The 16,393-nt window shown below is 36.6% G+C and overlaps 1 protein-coding gene across 1 annotated transcript in view; it reads right to left on the reverse strand.

Moving 5' to 3' along the window:
• Positions 1-202: 202 nt before the first annotated feature.
• PCSK1 (proprotein convertase subtilisin/kexin type 1) overlaps positions 203-16,393 on the reverse strand; it is a 43,987-nt gene continuing 27,796 nt past the window's right edge. Inside the window, exons 10-14 of the mRNA XM_043594052.1 lie at positions 11,441-11,674; positions 8,593-8,750; positions 7,126-7,259; positions 5,430-5,591; positions 203-3,214 (exon numbers count right to left, since the gene is read on the reverse strand). Coding sequence (XP_043449987.1) covers positions 2,837-3,214; positions 5,430-5,591; positions 7,126-7,259; positions 8,593-8,750; positions 11,441-11,674 — 1,066 coding nt within the window. The 3' untranslated portion in view covers positions 203-2,836. The remainder of the gene's footprint in view (positions 3,215-5,429; positions 5,592-7,125; positions 7,260-8,592; positions 8,751-11,440; positions 11,675-16,393) is intronic.

The raw sequence follows: 16,393 nt of genomic DNA on the forward strand, positions 1-16,393 counted from the left end.
TAATGTACGTCTTCAATTTTTCTTTTTTATAGTTCATTTTAGAAACATAGAGGAGATTTTGTTTTTGTTGGAAACATGAGCTTTTTTTCCTTTTTAACTTAGTGAGAAACCATTTATTCTTCAGATGTATAAGCATATTTTACATATTCTGGTTAATACAAGTGTATAATTTGGGAGTTCCCTTAAAAATGCTAAGACCACGCATGTTAAACACATTGTATTAGGCTATTAGACAAATGTCACTTTTAATATCATAACACATACATATTATACGTTTATTTTCACTGGCAGAGGAACATGCCTTTCAAAAATATTTTATTGGATGAAACTTTCTTATTCTCAGGAAAGTTTTGGTTCTTTAATATAATTTATTATGCTTTTTAAAATTCTGATAAAAGCATTGGTACATTATAAATACCTGTAAAGAAAATATAGTTTAAAATTCTGAGGGAAATATTATATAAGTTTCCTCTTTTACATTTTCACAAAAATCCACAGGCACTAAGAAAGACTGACAAAAATATTCTATGTCTGAACAATATATTCCAGGTTGGAAACATTCAAACATGACTTTATTTAAATATTAAAGCTTCTCTAGAGTGAACCTTTGGCTACAATCCAATGAGTGGGTTGGGGGTTTCAACCAGGAAAAGATATTATTAGAAGGATTAAAAAAAAAAAAGCTTAATACAATTAGCATGAGAGTAGGAAAGGGGAAAGGATGAGGTTTTGTTTATGACTATGTATTGGCCTCTCTGGGCCTTAGCTTTGTTTTTTAGTTGAAAACTTAGCTAATAACTCGTTGGTCCTTTTTGGCTTTAATACTTTTTGATCTACTTCAATTTTCAAAGTCTGTCTAATACTCTATATTGAACAACATGTGAAACTTCCAAGGATAGTGTGATACTGGAGTTCTTTTAGGAGAACATCCTTGAAGCATCATGGTGATTGCTCTGCACATACTTTTATTCTGCACAAATGCAAACTGTAGACGAGGAGGTGAAACATCGTCTTATTCACTACACTTCAAACCATAGCAAGTGACAGACTCTAGTGTTCTCTTCCCAGTCTAGTTCAATGTAGTTAACCTCCTGGTCCAGTTCATGTGTGACATTGTGAAGTTCAAACTTTAAGAAAGAATTACAAACAGCAGACTCAGTGGGAGAATGCCTGCATCGTAGGTGACTGGAGCTTTTGTGAGCACATAGAGAATGGGAATCCAGAGGTTGTCCATTAATGAGTTAGTGTAAATGAGAATCCAGGGAAGGTGAGATTAAATGAATATGTCAAACTGGATTTCAGAGATACTTTCAGGGGTCTAAAATATCATTTCCCCTCACCTATAAATTAACTAGATCATGGCAAGTTCTCATTATGATTGATTATCACACAGATCCTACCTGGAAGAAGTAGAGGATTTTTTTTTTCCTTAATGCATTTATACTTTATGTAAGTTTGTTTAGTGCAGCAGCGGGAAAAATCAAATGCTTTTTGGGTGTTGACCAGTAAGGTAGCCACTTTAAGCAACATGGAGCAGGGCACCTCAGGGACCTGGTACTCAAATCTATCTGGGCAGCTGCTGTTCAGCTTTAGCCAACTGTTGCCAGGAAGGAAAATGCGTCTGAGAATCAAGCTTTATGTGAAATTTCATATTTTTAATAACCACTCATATGTTTAAATCATTTGATGTGCCAAAGGAAATCTACCTGAGGGACAAATGTGGCCCATGGACTGCCAGCTTGTGGCCTCTTGAGCTGAATATTGGAAGCAATTTGGTAAGATTTTGGATACTATCAGCTGTAAGACTGGGGAAGAGCCTTTAGTGGCAAGGAATGCACACTCAGTTTTAAGGATCCAGAAAAACCTGTTCTAATGAACACAATTTAAAAACAAACAAAACCTACCTTTGGCTCTCCCCATTATAAATATTTTCCTATTTACATTGGTTCCTGGTGTTATGAGTGGTTTCCTGTGATTATTGTGAAAAAATATGACAAGGGATTTGCCAAATCCCGAGTGTAAGTTTATTCTAAGTAGTATAATTACTTCTCTCAGTATTCAGATTGTGGCCGAGGAAGGAGATAGGTAATGAAAATATAAGGGGAAATAGGGAAAGGCCAGAGCACACACCTTAAGTCCTAGTCACCTTTAGGTCCACAGAGGGCTCTGCGTAGCACACCAAACAAAGAAAAATGTTCTAAAACTGCTCAAACCAGATAACACACATTTTGAGAATTGTTTCTGGATCTAAATTACTCAGTTTCTCTCCCAAATGATGAAATCGCCATTTCCTGAGTGAGTCGTACTTTGGGGTAGAAAAGCCAAGGGTATGGGTCTAATCGGGAACTCTTTCATTAGAAACTTTCCAAACTTATGTATGGCATCACAGTTCAAAGAACCGTGTGGCAAAGACAAGGGACAAGTTGTAGGAACAGTTTTCTTCCCTCTCATTCTTTGCAGATTTACTTCTTCAAATTAGTATGTTACCCAGGCGATGGCATTTCTTTTGAGAAATGAAATCGTGGCTCAAGGAGGCATTCTAATGTGGTATGAGGACCACAAATGAAATGAACTGTGGCTCCAGAAAGAACAAAGCATCTCACTTGTGCAAGCAGGGAATATGTGTTTTGAAAGAGTCATTATCAATTCAGAAAGTTGGATTTTCTACTTGAGCTCATCCCTTTCAAACGCCCAGTCGGGCGAGCAAAAGCAAAAGTACCACAAAGGATATCATAAGCATAAGAATCAATGGCAAAAACAACCACTTCAGACACAGGCAAAATCTAAGGGGAAGGAAGAAGCATGAATATTTCCAACTCAGGACTCCACACTTATTTTAATTTTCTTCCCTCAGAATGTCCACCAGAGCTTGCAACAGCCGGTCATCTCTGTGCTTATAAGGTTTCGTGTTATAGAAAACATCAACATAGTCGTTATATAGACTGTCCTCGGACTCTTTAAGCTGGGAAGGCTTGTTCAACTTTTCCAGGGCTTCATAGAAAGTTTCATAAGGGATGTTGAGCTTTGCACTTGGAGGCTTCTTTGGTGATTGCTTTGGGGGTGAGTTTTTGTTGAAAGCACTTTGAAGGAGTCTCAGCATCGCCTCGGATGGGGCTGCCTCTGCCAGCTCATTCCTCCTGTCCCCTGTACTGTCGCCACTAGGGCTCTTTGACACGACGGGGTTCTTTTTCGGGTTCTCTTGTGTGGGCTGCTCCTAAAACATAGAACGCCACCGACAAAAGGAAGAAGATTCATTATTTAGAACCTGGCAAGCCAGCTGCAACACATGTCCACTGCACACTTTTTAAGAAACCCTTTGAGAAGCAGAGACAGCATGAGGCTTAGAGACATACTAACTTGGGCTTCAGTCCTCATTTTTGCATTTACTCATGTTCTCCTGGCACCTGTTTAATTTCCCTGAACTTCACTTGTAAAATGAGAACAAGAGTCTTTCATTTCTGGTGGTTCTGAAGACTGAATGGGATCATGTGTATGTATTCATACCTTATTGGCCTGCTGTACTTGTCAGCCTTCTATAGTAGAATTCATTTTAGGGAATTTAATAATTTTGAATTCCTTAATTTTAATTTTAATTCTAATGAAAGAAAATATTTTTTTAAATAATACAGTTTCATCCTATGGAAAGTAAACAGTTTACCATTCCCACTGTCTTTCCTCCCTGCGCATGTTTTGGGAAGAAATTGATATTAAAATATTTAATAACTCATACAGAAGACACCAGCAATGCTTCGTGTGAATGAAGTTTCCTGGAGGCCCCTTGTTCTGTCATCAGCTACCCTTTTAGCCACTGAGTTTGTTTTGTTTTGTTCTGTTTTATTTCATTTAATTTTATTTCATTTTTTATTTTTTTTTTATTTTGAGGGGGGTGGTTACAGAGAGAGAGGGAGTGAGAGAATCCCAAGCAGGTTCCAAGGTGTTAGCACAGAGTCCAACGCAGGGCTCTATCCTACGAACCTTGGATCATGACCTGAGTGGAAAGCAAGAGTTGGATGGGTGGCTCAGTTTGTTACCCCATGTGACCCTCAGCCCCTGAGTTTTATAAAGGGGTCTTGGGAGAGACCAGGGTGATAAGCCACATGGGGTGGAACTGGAGATATCAGAGAAGCAGCTCTTTGTCAACCAGTGTGGAAGTAACTCAACTTTTAACAACTGTAGGGTCTGATTCATACCCCTTAAGGAATCTTGGAGGGAGAAATACCCATAAAGTCAACTTGCCTCTGGGACTGTGAAGAAAAGGCCTCTGGGGTGGGGGCCCCCAGGGGGTGGGGGTAAGCTGCTTTGCAGAATGTAAATGGAACCAGAATCTGAGCTGAGGACTTCATACAACTAGTTTATAAGTTTCTTAAATAATTACATTTTTATATCTCCCAAAATACCCATCACTGAGCCAGACTTCATGAAAGGACATTCTGGAAATTCTGATTACCTACCTACTACATCTGAGGCACTGTGCTAGATGCTGGGGGATTAAGAGATAAACAAAATGTGGTGTCTGCCCACTGTCTGATAAGAGAGAAGCCAGCAGCCTCAGTAGGCTGAGTCTCAGCAGGAACAGGAATGACTGACTAGCTATCCTATGAAATTTTCTCAGAGAAATTGAGACTGGGATTCAGTGGCTTCCCTTAGAGCTGCCAAAAGTGTCAGTTAAGGAATTAGTAAAGAGAAGCCTACAGGATTTGGTCACTTGAGCCTTGGTTTTCTTTCTGGAAAATGGACATGTTAAATGTCTGTCTTCCCTAGGTTACAGGGATTATTGGTTAAATGAGACAATGTAAAAAATACTTGTAAAGTATGTGTGATACAGACATTAGGCATATGTGATCATGCATAAAGATAGCTCTTTTTTTAGGGGTGCCTAGGTGGCTCATTCAGTTAAGCGTCCAACATTGGCTCAAATCATGATCTTGCAGTTCGTGGGTTCCAGCCCTGCGTTGGGCTTTGTGCTGACAGCTCAGAGACTGGATCCTGCTTTGGATTCTGTGTCTCCCTCTATCTCTGCCCCTCCCCTGTTCATACTCACTCACTCAATGACTCTCTCTCTCTCTCTATCAAAAATAAATAAGCTTTAATTTTTTTTAATTTTTAAAAAGATAGCTCTCTTTATAATTTGATATGTCATACATTTTGATACATGTAAGTTGATATGTTATAAATTCTCATGTTAGAGAATTTCATACCTTTGAATTCATCAACTTTAATCTCTAAATTCTAGACAAAAGAATAAACTTAAATAATATGAGGGTTTTATTTAATGGCAAACAGTTTGTCACTCTCACTCCCTTTTCTCCCCACTCATGTTTGACTTTCTCTCTGTCTGAAAATTAGATATAGCTCTACTCACTACATTGTCTACTACAGTTCAAAGAAAGATGTGCCAAGAATGCTCAAGAGAACAGAGCCACACAGACCTCCCCCGGATCCACCATCTTCTCCACCCCTCTTCTGTCATTCTGAACGGTGTTGTAGGATGTGTACACACGAGGCTGTTTCATGTGTTCTGGCTGAGAAGAGGTCCCATGAAAAATCAACTTCCAGTTGACAATTCTTCCTTCATTTTGCATTCTTCCAGACTACGGATAAGCATACACATAAGTTTAGGGTGTATTCTGAGAAATTTCAAACTCCTTAAAAGTATCTGTAAAATCTATTAAAAATTCTGTACATGCCATGTGTAGAGCACTATGTACAAAGAAGTAAATCATTGGATTCACTGTTGTCATGAAAATGGACAGTGTATAGGTTCGAGGATTTAAAGACTGATTATTTGCTTCATTTAATTAAAAAAGCAAAACTCTTTACATGAATGTTCTTTTCTATTCTGTTCTTGGAAAGTTGACTGTACTTTCCATAAATAGAATTATATTTAGTAATTATCAGCTTGTAGAAACATTCCAATGGAGAAAAAGCCTCTTTGGAGTATTATAAATAGACTTCAGTATTAATCAGCACTTAAAAACTGTAGATTTATGGGAAGAGTAATAATTTTCAGAGGCTCAACAGTTATGCCAAAAATAATGTGCTGAAATCTAAAAATATCTAAAAAGAATATGAAAGTGTAGGCTCAGATTTTACAGACTTGATATAAAATAGTCTTATCTTGGTAAACAGATTTTTCTTAGTTTTTTAAAGATGAAATTGAGTTAAAGAACAGAGGACAAGTTCAAGAATAGAACTACTTCCTAAGAACATTTTCTTGCTCTCCCTATGAGAGCAGGAATTTTTACAGATTCTGGTTCTAAATCATAATTTTTGCAGTCTGTAGGGGAAAGCTATTTTCAGAGAGAAAAATGTAACAATGACTATAGAATTTGTATTAATTTAATGGAAATCTTTAGGAATTTAAAATAATTTCTTTTAAAAGAGTTATCTAGACTTTGAAATCCGATGCTGCTGAATACTTCTATCTTGGGAGAACTCAGACCTGAAACACTGTTTGTATATGTGCTCAACCTGTAGAAAATGCTGGAGAAATGATGCAACAGTAGATAATTCAGCTGTATTTAGCTTTTTGCTCAGACACTCCTTACTCTATTTTTGTTATCATGAGTTACAATTTTAGAAAGATATCAAAGAGTGTTAGTAAACAGAGTGAAAGAGAAGTGAGAAATGCTTTTCAGTTTGTTTCATAACTGAAGCAAAACAAAAAAAAAATCATATTAAATAAGATTTCTTGTGTAACAAGTCAATAGCCACTATAGTAAGAAGTGGTAAGAGTTTCTTCATGTGACCCCAGCAGAATGTCATAGCAAGGCTGGTATAGCATTTAACTGTCTTTGTAAATAGAGGTAATTCTGGTGTCTGAGTAGGTCATATGGCTGGCGGCATTCTGACATTGGAACACTTGGATTTGGCACGTAGTCTGTAACATTAATACATCTTTTTTTTTCTTTATTATGGTATGGCTTATTTATTTAATTATTTATTTAGTCAGTCAGTCTATAAAGCCAAGTGGGCAGGGATTGAAACATTACACCTTTTCCTTACTTTTACTAGAGAGTGACCTGAATGCCTTAGGACCTTGATTAATGATGATACCAATCTTAAAAGTACTTGAAAATGTTTAAAAGTGAGCCTTTTTTTCTATATCTTTTCATTCATACTTACCATATCCGTAATTCGCAAGGTCCAGGTGCCTATGGGATTCTCTCCCCATGTGTGAACAGACATGAAGTCCCAATTCTTGAAACCATTAGGAGATGTATCCCGTTCTCTTTCAGCCAACAGTACAGTGCTGGTGCCTATTTTCAAGAGACAAATACAAATTAATGAATGTTCTAAATGTACTGAGAGTAGGATACACTTTAGCAACTAATAAATGAAAATGAAAACTGGGAGAGAGTTGCCCTCCTAATTTTCCCTTTTTTGTATAAGATCAGGATAGAAACATTATAAAAAAATGTTTTTACCCATAGAAATTAGCATATTGCCTGGCATATAATAAGTTCTCAGTAAATATTTTGGTAAAATAATAATGAGTATATTGATTAAGTTTTTTTTTTTTTTTTTTTGAATAAGGAGAACTCATAGAACTACATTTACAAACTATGGCTTCAGAGACCTAAAATACATTTTAGTGGAATTATCATTTTGAAATTTAAGAGGAAGTCTTGAAAATTTATTTGGTGCCTGTACCTATAATCTAGTGTAGGCATAAAAAAATAAAGCTATATTAATTTCATAATGTCTTGTCATCTAAAAACTAGTAGTGGGATTTAACTCTAAAATTTCAAATCCAAGTTCTCTGTAGATCTAGATGAAAGGCTCAAGTGATCTGTAGGGCCATCAATGAGAAAGCATTCCACTCATATTCAGGCCAACTCCAAGATAGCTAGAAAGCATGACTCCAAATCAACAGTGTCTATAGTCCAAACCTCTAAGAAGTTTATATCCTGGAAGGAGATGACAGAGGGAGCTCATCTTTCCTCATAACTCACCTATAGAAATTGAATTTAGTCTAGTGAATCCTACTAAAAAATGAAAGAGTATTAGGATAGCATTTCCTGGTTGGATTAAAGTTTATGGTTTACAACCTCTTCCCTATCCATGATCTCATCTGAGTTAGTACTTTCTCAGGAAAGGGCAATTGCCTATACATTCTATCATATGGCCTTTGCAATGCCATCATGGAATATTTCTTAGTCTTCTCAATATTCTTTCATGGGTCACAAGTCCTAGTTTTTTGGTTGATTCCTTATATGTGTCTGATATATTTGTCAGCTTTATTAATTATCAGAGTAACTTTCACTAATATGTTGCCTAAGAGAAATGAATGATAGATCAGTGACCTGGGAAAATGAGCACAGTTTGAAAATGTGTAACTCCATAAAGTTTTATTAATTGGTATTATTTGAATAGACCTCATTCTCTGCTTATCTAAGAACCAGTAGGAATGAGTTGGCAGAGTTCTGATGCCAAAAAAATTAAAAAATAAGCATATTTTCTTAAGTCCTGAAAACATCTATTGGGAAACTCAGCCCTATAAAAAATCATTGATTTAAAATCATTCAATATACTCTTTAAAATTTAACTAAATGATTTAGAATAAATTTTTGAAGTTTTTAAAAAGTTTACCAGCAGCAGAAGTGAGTGTAACATGAAGGTCTCCTCTTCGGGAATATTCAATAGTTGCTTCAAATTGCACATGTTCCAGGGACATGATGGCATTTTCTTGTTCTTCACAAGCTCTTGTTGGAATTTCAATGATAACTTCTCCATTACCTTTCAGGGCTCTAAATACATTTTGAACAAAATCACTGGATAAAGTACATCTCTTCTTCTTTGTATTTTATGCAAATACATACACATCAGTCTTGACTAGATACTCAGCTAAGCTTGTTGTCTCTCCCTGTTATGAGTAGAACAAAATTCAGGAGTAGCTAGAAATAATGTGTAGAAAATGGTAAGGTTTTTACAGAAATGTAAAAAAATTCTACAATTTTTATGCATCATAAAAGACCACAAATAGCTAAAGTAACCCTGAGAAAGAACAAAGCTGAAGGCATTCCACTTCCTCATTTCAAAATATATTTCAAAACTATGGTAATTAAAATAGTATGGTACTGGCATAAAGACAGACATATAGACCAGTATAACAGAATAGAGAACTTAGAAATAAACCCAAGATTATATGGTCAACTGATCTTCAACAAGGATGCCAAGAATAGTCAATGGGGAAAGAGCAGTCTGTTCAGCAAAGTGTGCTGGGAGAACTGGATATCCATAGGCAAAGTAATAAAATTGGACCCATATCTAACATCATACACAAAAATCAACTCCAAATGGAGTAAACACCATAAGACGTAAGTCTGGAAGAAAACATAGGAAGAAACTTCATGACATTGGTCTTGGCAGTGATTTAATGGTTATGACACCTAAAGCACAGGCAACCAAAACAAAAGTAAGCAAGTGGGAATACATCAAGCTAAAAATCTTCCGCATAGCAAAGGGAACCATCAACGAAATGAAAATACAACCTAAAAAATGGGAGAAAATATTGCAAACCGTATATCTGATAAAGGGTTAACCTATAAAAATATAAGGAAACTCCTACAGCTCAATAACAAAAAAAATAATAATAATTAATAACCTGATTAAAAAGTGAGCCAAGTATTTATATAGATATTTTTCTAAAAAGACCTATAAATGACCAGCAGGCATATGAAAAAAATTTCACCTTTGCTAATCATCAGGAAAATGCAAATCCAGACACCTGTCAGGATGGCTGTTAACAAAAAAGCAAAAGACAACAAGTATTGAAGAAGGTGTGGAGAAATGTGAACCCTTGCATAATTGGTGGGAATACAAATGGTGCAGTCACTATGGAAAACAGCATAAAGTTTTCTCAAAACATTAAAAATAGAACTATCAAATGATCCAGCAATCCCACTTCTGGATATTTATCCAAAATAACTGAAAACAGGATCTTGAAGAGATCTCATGTTCTTTTTAGCACTATTCCTAATAACCAAGATGTGGAAACAACCTAGATGTCTATCAACAGATGGAAGGTTAAATAAAATGTGGCAAAACACATATAATCTTTAAAAAGAAAAGATATTCTGCTATATGCAACAATATGGATAAGAACTGAAGATATTATGGTAAGCAAAATAAACAAGTCACAGAGAAATAAATACTGCATAAAATTCTAAAATAGTCAAATTCATAGATTCAAAAAGTGGAATTGTGGTTGCCTGGGGCTAGGGGAAAATGGAGTTGGTAATCAATGGGCATGTAAGTTACACAAGATGCCTAAGTTCTAGAGATCAGTTGTGCAACAATTGTACTTAGAATCAACAATAATGTATTGTATACTTAAAAGTTAAAGGGGGTAGGTCTCATGGTAAGAGTTCTTACTACAATAAAACAAAATAGAAAAGAAAAGAAAAAATTTGGTGAGGAACAGAGATACAAGAATATAGTGCTATTTGCTGTGGAATAGAATTTAGGCAGGTTTGCCTTGGACCCATCAAAAGTGATCCATTACTGAAATGGGCCCTCTTAAGAAATGATATTATCTCCATAATGAATGTTCCCCAAGGCTCGCACTCTCAGATTTTTTTCTGTGAGTGGGTCTTTTTTTTTTTTTTTAGTTTTGAAATGTATGATTTACTTATTTTTTAAAGTTTATTTTTGAGAGAGAGAGCACGAGTGAGTGAAGGGCAGAGAGAGAGGGAAAGAGAGAGAATCCCACACAGGCTACACGGAGCCTGAAGCAGGGCTCAAGCTCACCCGGAAGTGGGGCTAGAACTCACCTGGTGTGGGACTCGAACTCACAGCCGGTGAGATCATGACCTGGGCTCAAGTCAGATGCTTAACTGACTGAGCTACCAAGCCACCCCAATGAGCAGATCTTTAATATAATCATGGTTTCCTTGAAAGAATCAACAAAATAGTTATACCAGATTCTGCTTCTCTGGCCAGAGCTGGTAGGATGGATGTGTTCTTATGTAAAAGCAGCATGGTAAACGATCATTCATGGAAAAAAAAAATCATGAATCACATAGGACTACAGCGTGAAGAGAGGCTCTTCTGGAAATGGGTTTTGGATAATATTGGTTGGTAAGTATTACATATAATCAATTCTAAGATACATTTTTAAAAAATACTTTAACATCTTTGCCTTTGGGATTAATCTTAAAACTAACAGCTAGTAATAGTTTAATTGGCAATGAGTTTTCTTAGTGATATATAAAACAATGAATATAGATAGGCTAGGAAAGGAAAATGGAAATATGCTAAGTTGACTTGCAGATTTCCGATCTTTCGATGATTCCCATGGGCCCACAGGGAACTATGGCAAATGCTCTCTCCATCTACTTCAGAGGGTAGGTGAGAAAAAAATTAGGCAGAGTGACAAACATCATAATTAAATAGTGCCATGGGCACACATTTGTTTAAAATTCCTGCAGATACTTACCTGGGCTCAAATTCATTGTCCTTTACAACACACTCTTTCTTCTCAGGCACACTGGTCCAGGTCCTGGGATCAGCTAAATCCACCAGAGCTTTGGCATTTAGCAACCCAAATCCAAATCGACTATTCACCATCAAGCCTGCTCCATTCTTTTTCCATCCAGGGTTATTGGCCAGTGGGTCATACTCAGAGGTCCAGACAACCAAGTGCTGCATGTCTCTCCATGTAAGATTTGGACTGGAGGGGAAATGACCCAAAATATTTTTCAGGGACAAAAAATGATGTATCCTTGAAAAAGTAAAACAAGTATCTTCTTGTTTTACTTGTAAGTAAAACAAGAAAAAAAAGTAAAAGCAAGCATCTTCTATTTATAGATAATGAAGTCCTTTTTGCAACTATACTTTTATTGGTGTATTTCTTTTGGTGTATCTTTTCATTTGGAATTTAAAATATAGTACTGAAAGTTTCTCTCCATACCATATAAATTAAGCTCCTATTATAAGTAAAATTTGGGTTTCAATATGGTAGAAATATGTAATTTTGTCCCCGATTTTTACTGGAACAAAAATTTTAAATGACAAAACTTCCTTTGTGTCTCTGTTTTCTGCTGTCTATTCACAGCTTTGGCACTTTCCACATTATGCACTCACAGATGAGGCTTTGACTTCCTTCTTAGGAAGACTCAGATTTTAAAGACATAGCTTGGCTCCATAGTCTTAAATATCTTGCCTCTTTTCTTTATATATCAATGTTAAGAATACACTTATCTTGAGCACTGAGTCGAATATGGGTTTGTTGATTCACTATATTTTACACCTGGAACTCATCTAACACTGTATGTTAACTACACTGGAATTAAAATTTAAAACAAATTGTCAAACTCTTAGCTACTTGACATCACTCTTGCAAGACACTATGCTGAATACTGTGGAGATATCAAAGGAGGTGATTCTTATCTTTACACAATCCAGCAAAAGAACTAAACTTTTCTATAACTGTAATGTACCTGTTGAATACTTTATTCATGGCATCATATGTTATAGGAATTTAGAGAAGGAAGAGCTCTGGGGATGGAAAGATCTAGGAAAGCTTTGCTAGGAGGAAATATTTTATCTGAACTTTGAAGTTTGGGTAGAATGTCAAGAAGTGAAGAGATAGAAAAGGGATGAGGCAACAGAACAAAACCTACAAGGGTGAAAGTATAGGATGTGACCAGAATACAGTGAGGTGTTGGTTTTCTGGAGCAGGGAAGAGGTGATAGGGTACTGAACTGGATGGTGAGGACCTTGGATGCCAGGAAAAGGAGCTTATGCTTTATTCCTTGGCAACCGGGAATCAAGGATTTTTGAGCAAGGAAACGGCATAATTAGAAGTCTTGATAAGATTAATTTATCAGCAATATAAAGTTACATCAGAGATACTTGGGAGTTTTGGATTTATTATAATAAAGATGCAGCCTTCCCAGATCTTTCTATTTAAAATTTCAATTCTCCTCACATGCTCCTGAACTCCCTTATCCTTCTCTCCCCCCCCCCAATAGTACTCTTCTAACATACTGTGTAATTCATTTGTTTTGTATATTATTAATGTCTGTCTCCCCTGCTATAGCTATGTAGGAAGGGTTGACATTTTTGTCTATCTAGTTCTCTGATGTATACCATTCAGAAGAATGCCAGGCACAGGCGATTTTCTGAGTTAAATATTTGTTGGTTGGATGACTGAATGTGCCTAAGTATTAAGTAGCCCTAATAATTTTTAACCTTGTGGCATTTTGTCATTAGATTCTTTTAGGATCTGAAGCTTTTCCTTAGCTTTGAGACCTGCATTGTTTCTATCAAGCCAATCAAGCATTATTTAATAAATAAATACCCAAGAGTTTTGTCCTCAAGTTTTATATCTTAGCACTAGGTTGTGAAACAACCATCAGGGGAATCTGGCTTAATTTGCTCTTTTTCCTCAGAGCCCAAAATGTACTGGTTAAACAGTCCCCTGGTGACAAGAAAGAGGCAACACACATCCTTAAACACTGAAGAGTCTGGTTCTTGGTTAAAATTCCACATGTGATTTTCAGGTTTCTTTAGAGGCATGACAAAGGCTCTACCTGGCAGGCTCTATGAAGAAACTTCCCTCCCCACACCAGCCTAGATGTGGTCTCCAAAAGGAGTTGCCATCAAGGACTCAGGCCCCTACCTGGTTAGGTATATTTACTTTACCACCCCTTTTGCCTTCATTCATAGGTCTCCTTATCTGAGGCCAAGGGTAGAGGTCTTCTTCAGACCTCTGGACTCTACCCAAGGCCTCCTTATGGGGAGAAAGGAGGACACCTTAAGATACTTCTGCCCATTCTGACTCAGTACCCAGTACCATACTCTCAGCCTTCATTCCTGCCCCACCTCCACCCCAGTCAATAAAACCAGCAGGGCCTTATGTTTGGGCTCCCTCAACAGTGACATGACTCCCCATGTCTGTGCTACTTTACCTGCCATTCAACTGGCACACTTTTCCATGGAGGAAAATGGAATAGGAGGAGTTAGCATTTTTTTTTCTGATTTTAGACTCTTGTTTAAAACATTGTAGTAAGGAGTTAAAGGCTTAACTCTTTCATTTTGTATTTATTGCTTTAATCTGCTATTCTGACACCTGGCAGCTTAGTTCTCTCTCTCATCTCAGCTCCTGACAAACATAACACCTAACTCTAGTGAGTGACTGATGGAGTGCTTAGAAAGACTCCAGTTCATTGATTCTTATGGGCCCCAGACTGCTTGCATCATAGTTACCTGTTACACTTGTGAATAGTGAAAATTCCTGAATTCCACCTAAACCTATTGAATCAAAATATATGAGGGTAGGACATGATTTTGATATTTATATTTCAAAAAACTGTCTAGTTAATTCTATGTCATAGCTAAAATAATAGGAACTGGAAGAAAGCATACAAGCATATAACCAATTAAGACAATTGAAAGTCTTTTCAAATCATGGGGTTGGAATAGGGAGTAATAGAAAGCACATCAAACGATATTTTATACCAAAAAGACCTGTGCTGTCTCAAGCACATCACCTCATTTCCATGAGCCTGAGGTGACTCATCTGTAAGATGAGAGGGTTGAGTATGATAATCTCCAGAATTCTTTCCTATTCATACCTCCTATCTGCCCAGTATCATAAATACCTTATTTAGGTAGTGTTTCCAAGTTGGCCAACCCACACTAAGGAATATTAATTGACTAATTAACTAAATAAAAATTAATTATCTTAGCAGAAATGGCTATTTTCTCAGTATAGGACCAATTCCGTTCTAGTAAGCATTTTATTGAAATTCTTTCTTCCTTCCAGTTTTTTTTAAGCTTATATATTTATTTTGAGACAGAGAAACAGATAGACCAGGGGAGGGGCAGAGAGAGAGAGAGAGGAAGAAAATCCCAAACAGGCTCTGCATTGTCAGTGCAGAGCCAGACTCAGGGCTGGATCTCACAAACCATGAGATCATGACCTGAGCTGATATCAGAGTTGGATGCCCAACTGACTGAGACATCCAAGCACCCTCCTTCCAGTTTTTGAAAGGAAGTTTTAGGTAAAAGCTTCTAATCTTTGTGGTCAGTGGGAAACACATCAATTTCTCATTTGGACCATCAGTGCGAGCAGGTGTGTATATGGAGGTTGGGGTGAGGAAGTGTACTAAGGAGATATAAGGCAGGGTTATGAAATCAAACATAAAGCATAGACTTTCTGTAGCAGATAATTTATTTTCTATTTAGGTGCAGGCTTTATTTTTAAAAAATTTTTAACCTAATCTTTGCAAAAGATTCAGGGGAACTTCACTGTCATGCAGTTAGGAAAATTAAGCTTGTTTTCCCAAAGGGTTATTCTCCATTTATGTGATCGCATTTCATAAATGAAAAGAAACTGCTAACAATAGTGCATCTCATTCCTGACAGCCTTCCTTTGTTAATTAGTGCTCAACAGCATCCACAATAATTAAATTTTTAAAAACTGCATTAGGTTGCTAATCAAGGATATGTTTATAGAAAATAAGGAGTATGGAATTAAACATTGAAATTAAGCATTGCTTCTAATTAGTGTAGGTAAAGTAATCTAGAGACAAAATTCTAAAGTGAAAAATCTTACAGGCTACTTGGTTCAGCCTCTAATCACATGTAAGTAAACCTAGATATTAAAGATTTTCTAACCTGGACACTTTCCAACATTTCACAACCCACTGAGTCAAGGATTTCTTTGATGTGTTTTAACCAAAAGTTCCATTGCAGCATCGAAATCGAATCCTATTTCTCTTTCTCTAGCCTTTAATGAAAACAGATTAGTTCATCTGGATGTTTAATACCTCCACAGGTATAAAGGGAGTCAGTGTTTTACTTCAGAATTTTTGTTCTTTATTAAAAATTATTCTGATTCCTCTGCTCTCTCTTCAGAATAACTGAGGCTATGCCAATTAAGTACCCTATTGAGCATCTTTACAACCATACCTAGATGAGATTGTAGGAAAATGCAATTGTAAAGTAACTCTTTACAGAAGTTGTTTCTTGAAATTTAGTTAAGGTACTCCCAGCACTAACACTAGCTGGGATCCTTGTTAAAAATGGGGATTCCCAGGCCAAATACCAGATATTTTTGAATCTGAGCACTGGCATTAGGACTTGGGAATCTGCCTATTAAATAAAGCCCAAAGGATTATGCTGCTGTTCAAGAAACACTCTTCTAGGAAAGAAAAATATTCCTCTACACATATTTGAGCCAATACCTATTCTTTCTCCTCCGTTCTCCTCTTCCCATTCCCTGGCATTCCAGCTATGTCATGTTTAATGTTTAATGTAGTATAATAGGTAATCCTCTTGTGACAAGGAGTCTTTTATGATAAACTCACGAGCACATGAGTTATGACAGTCCTTTATCAGCATCAATCTTCTTAACACCTCTTTCTTTGAGGGTCTGATGGAC

Source organism: Prionailurus bengalensis, chromosome A1, assembly GCF_016509475.1.
Source record: "Prionailurus bengalensis isolate Pbe53 chromosome A1, Fcat_Pben_1.1_paternal_pri, whole genome shotgun sequence".
Lineage (NCBI taxonomy): Eukaryota > Metazoa > Chordata > Mammalia > Carnivora > Felidae > Prionailurus > Prionailurus bengalensis.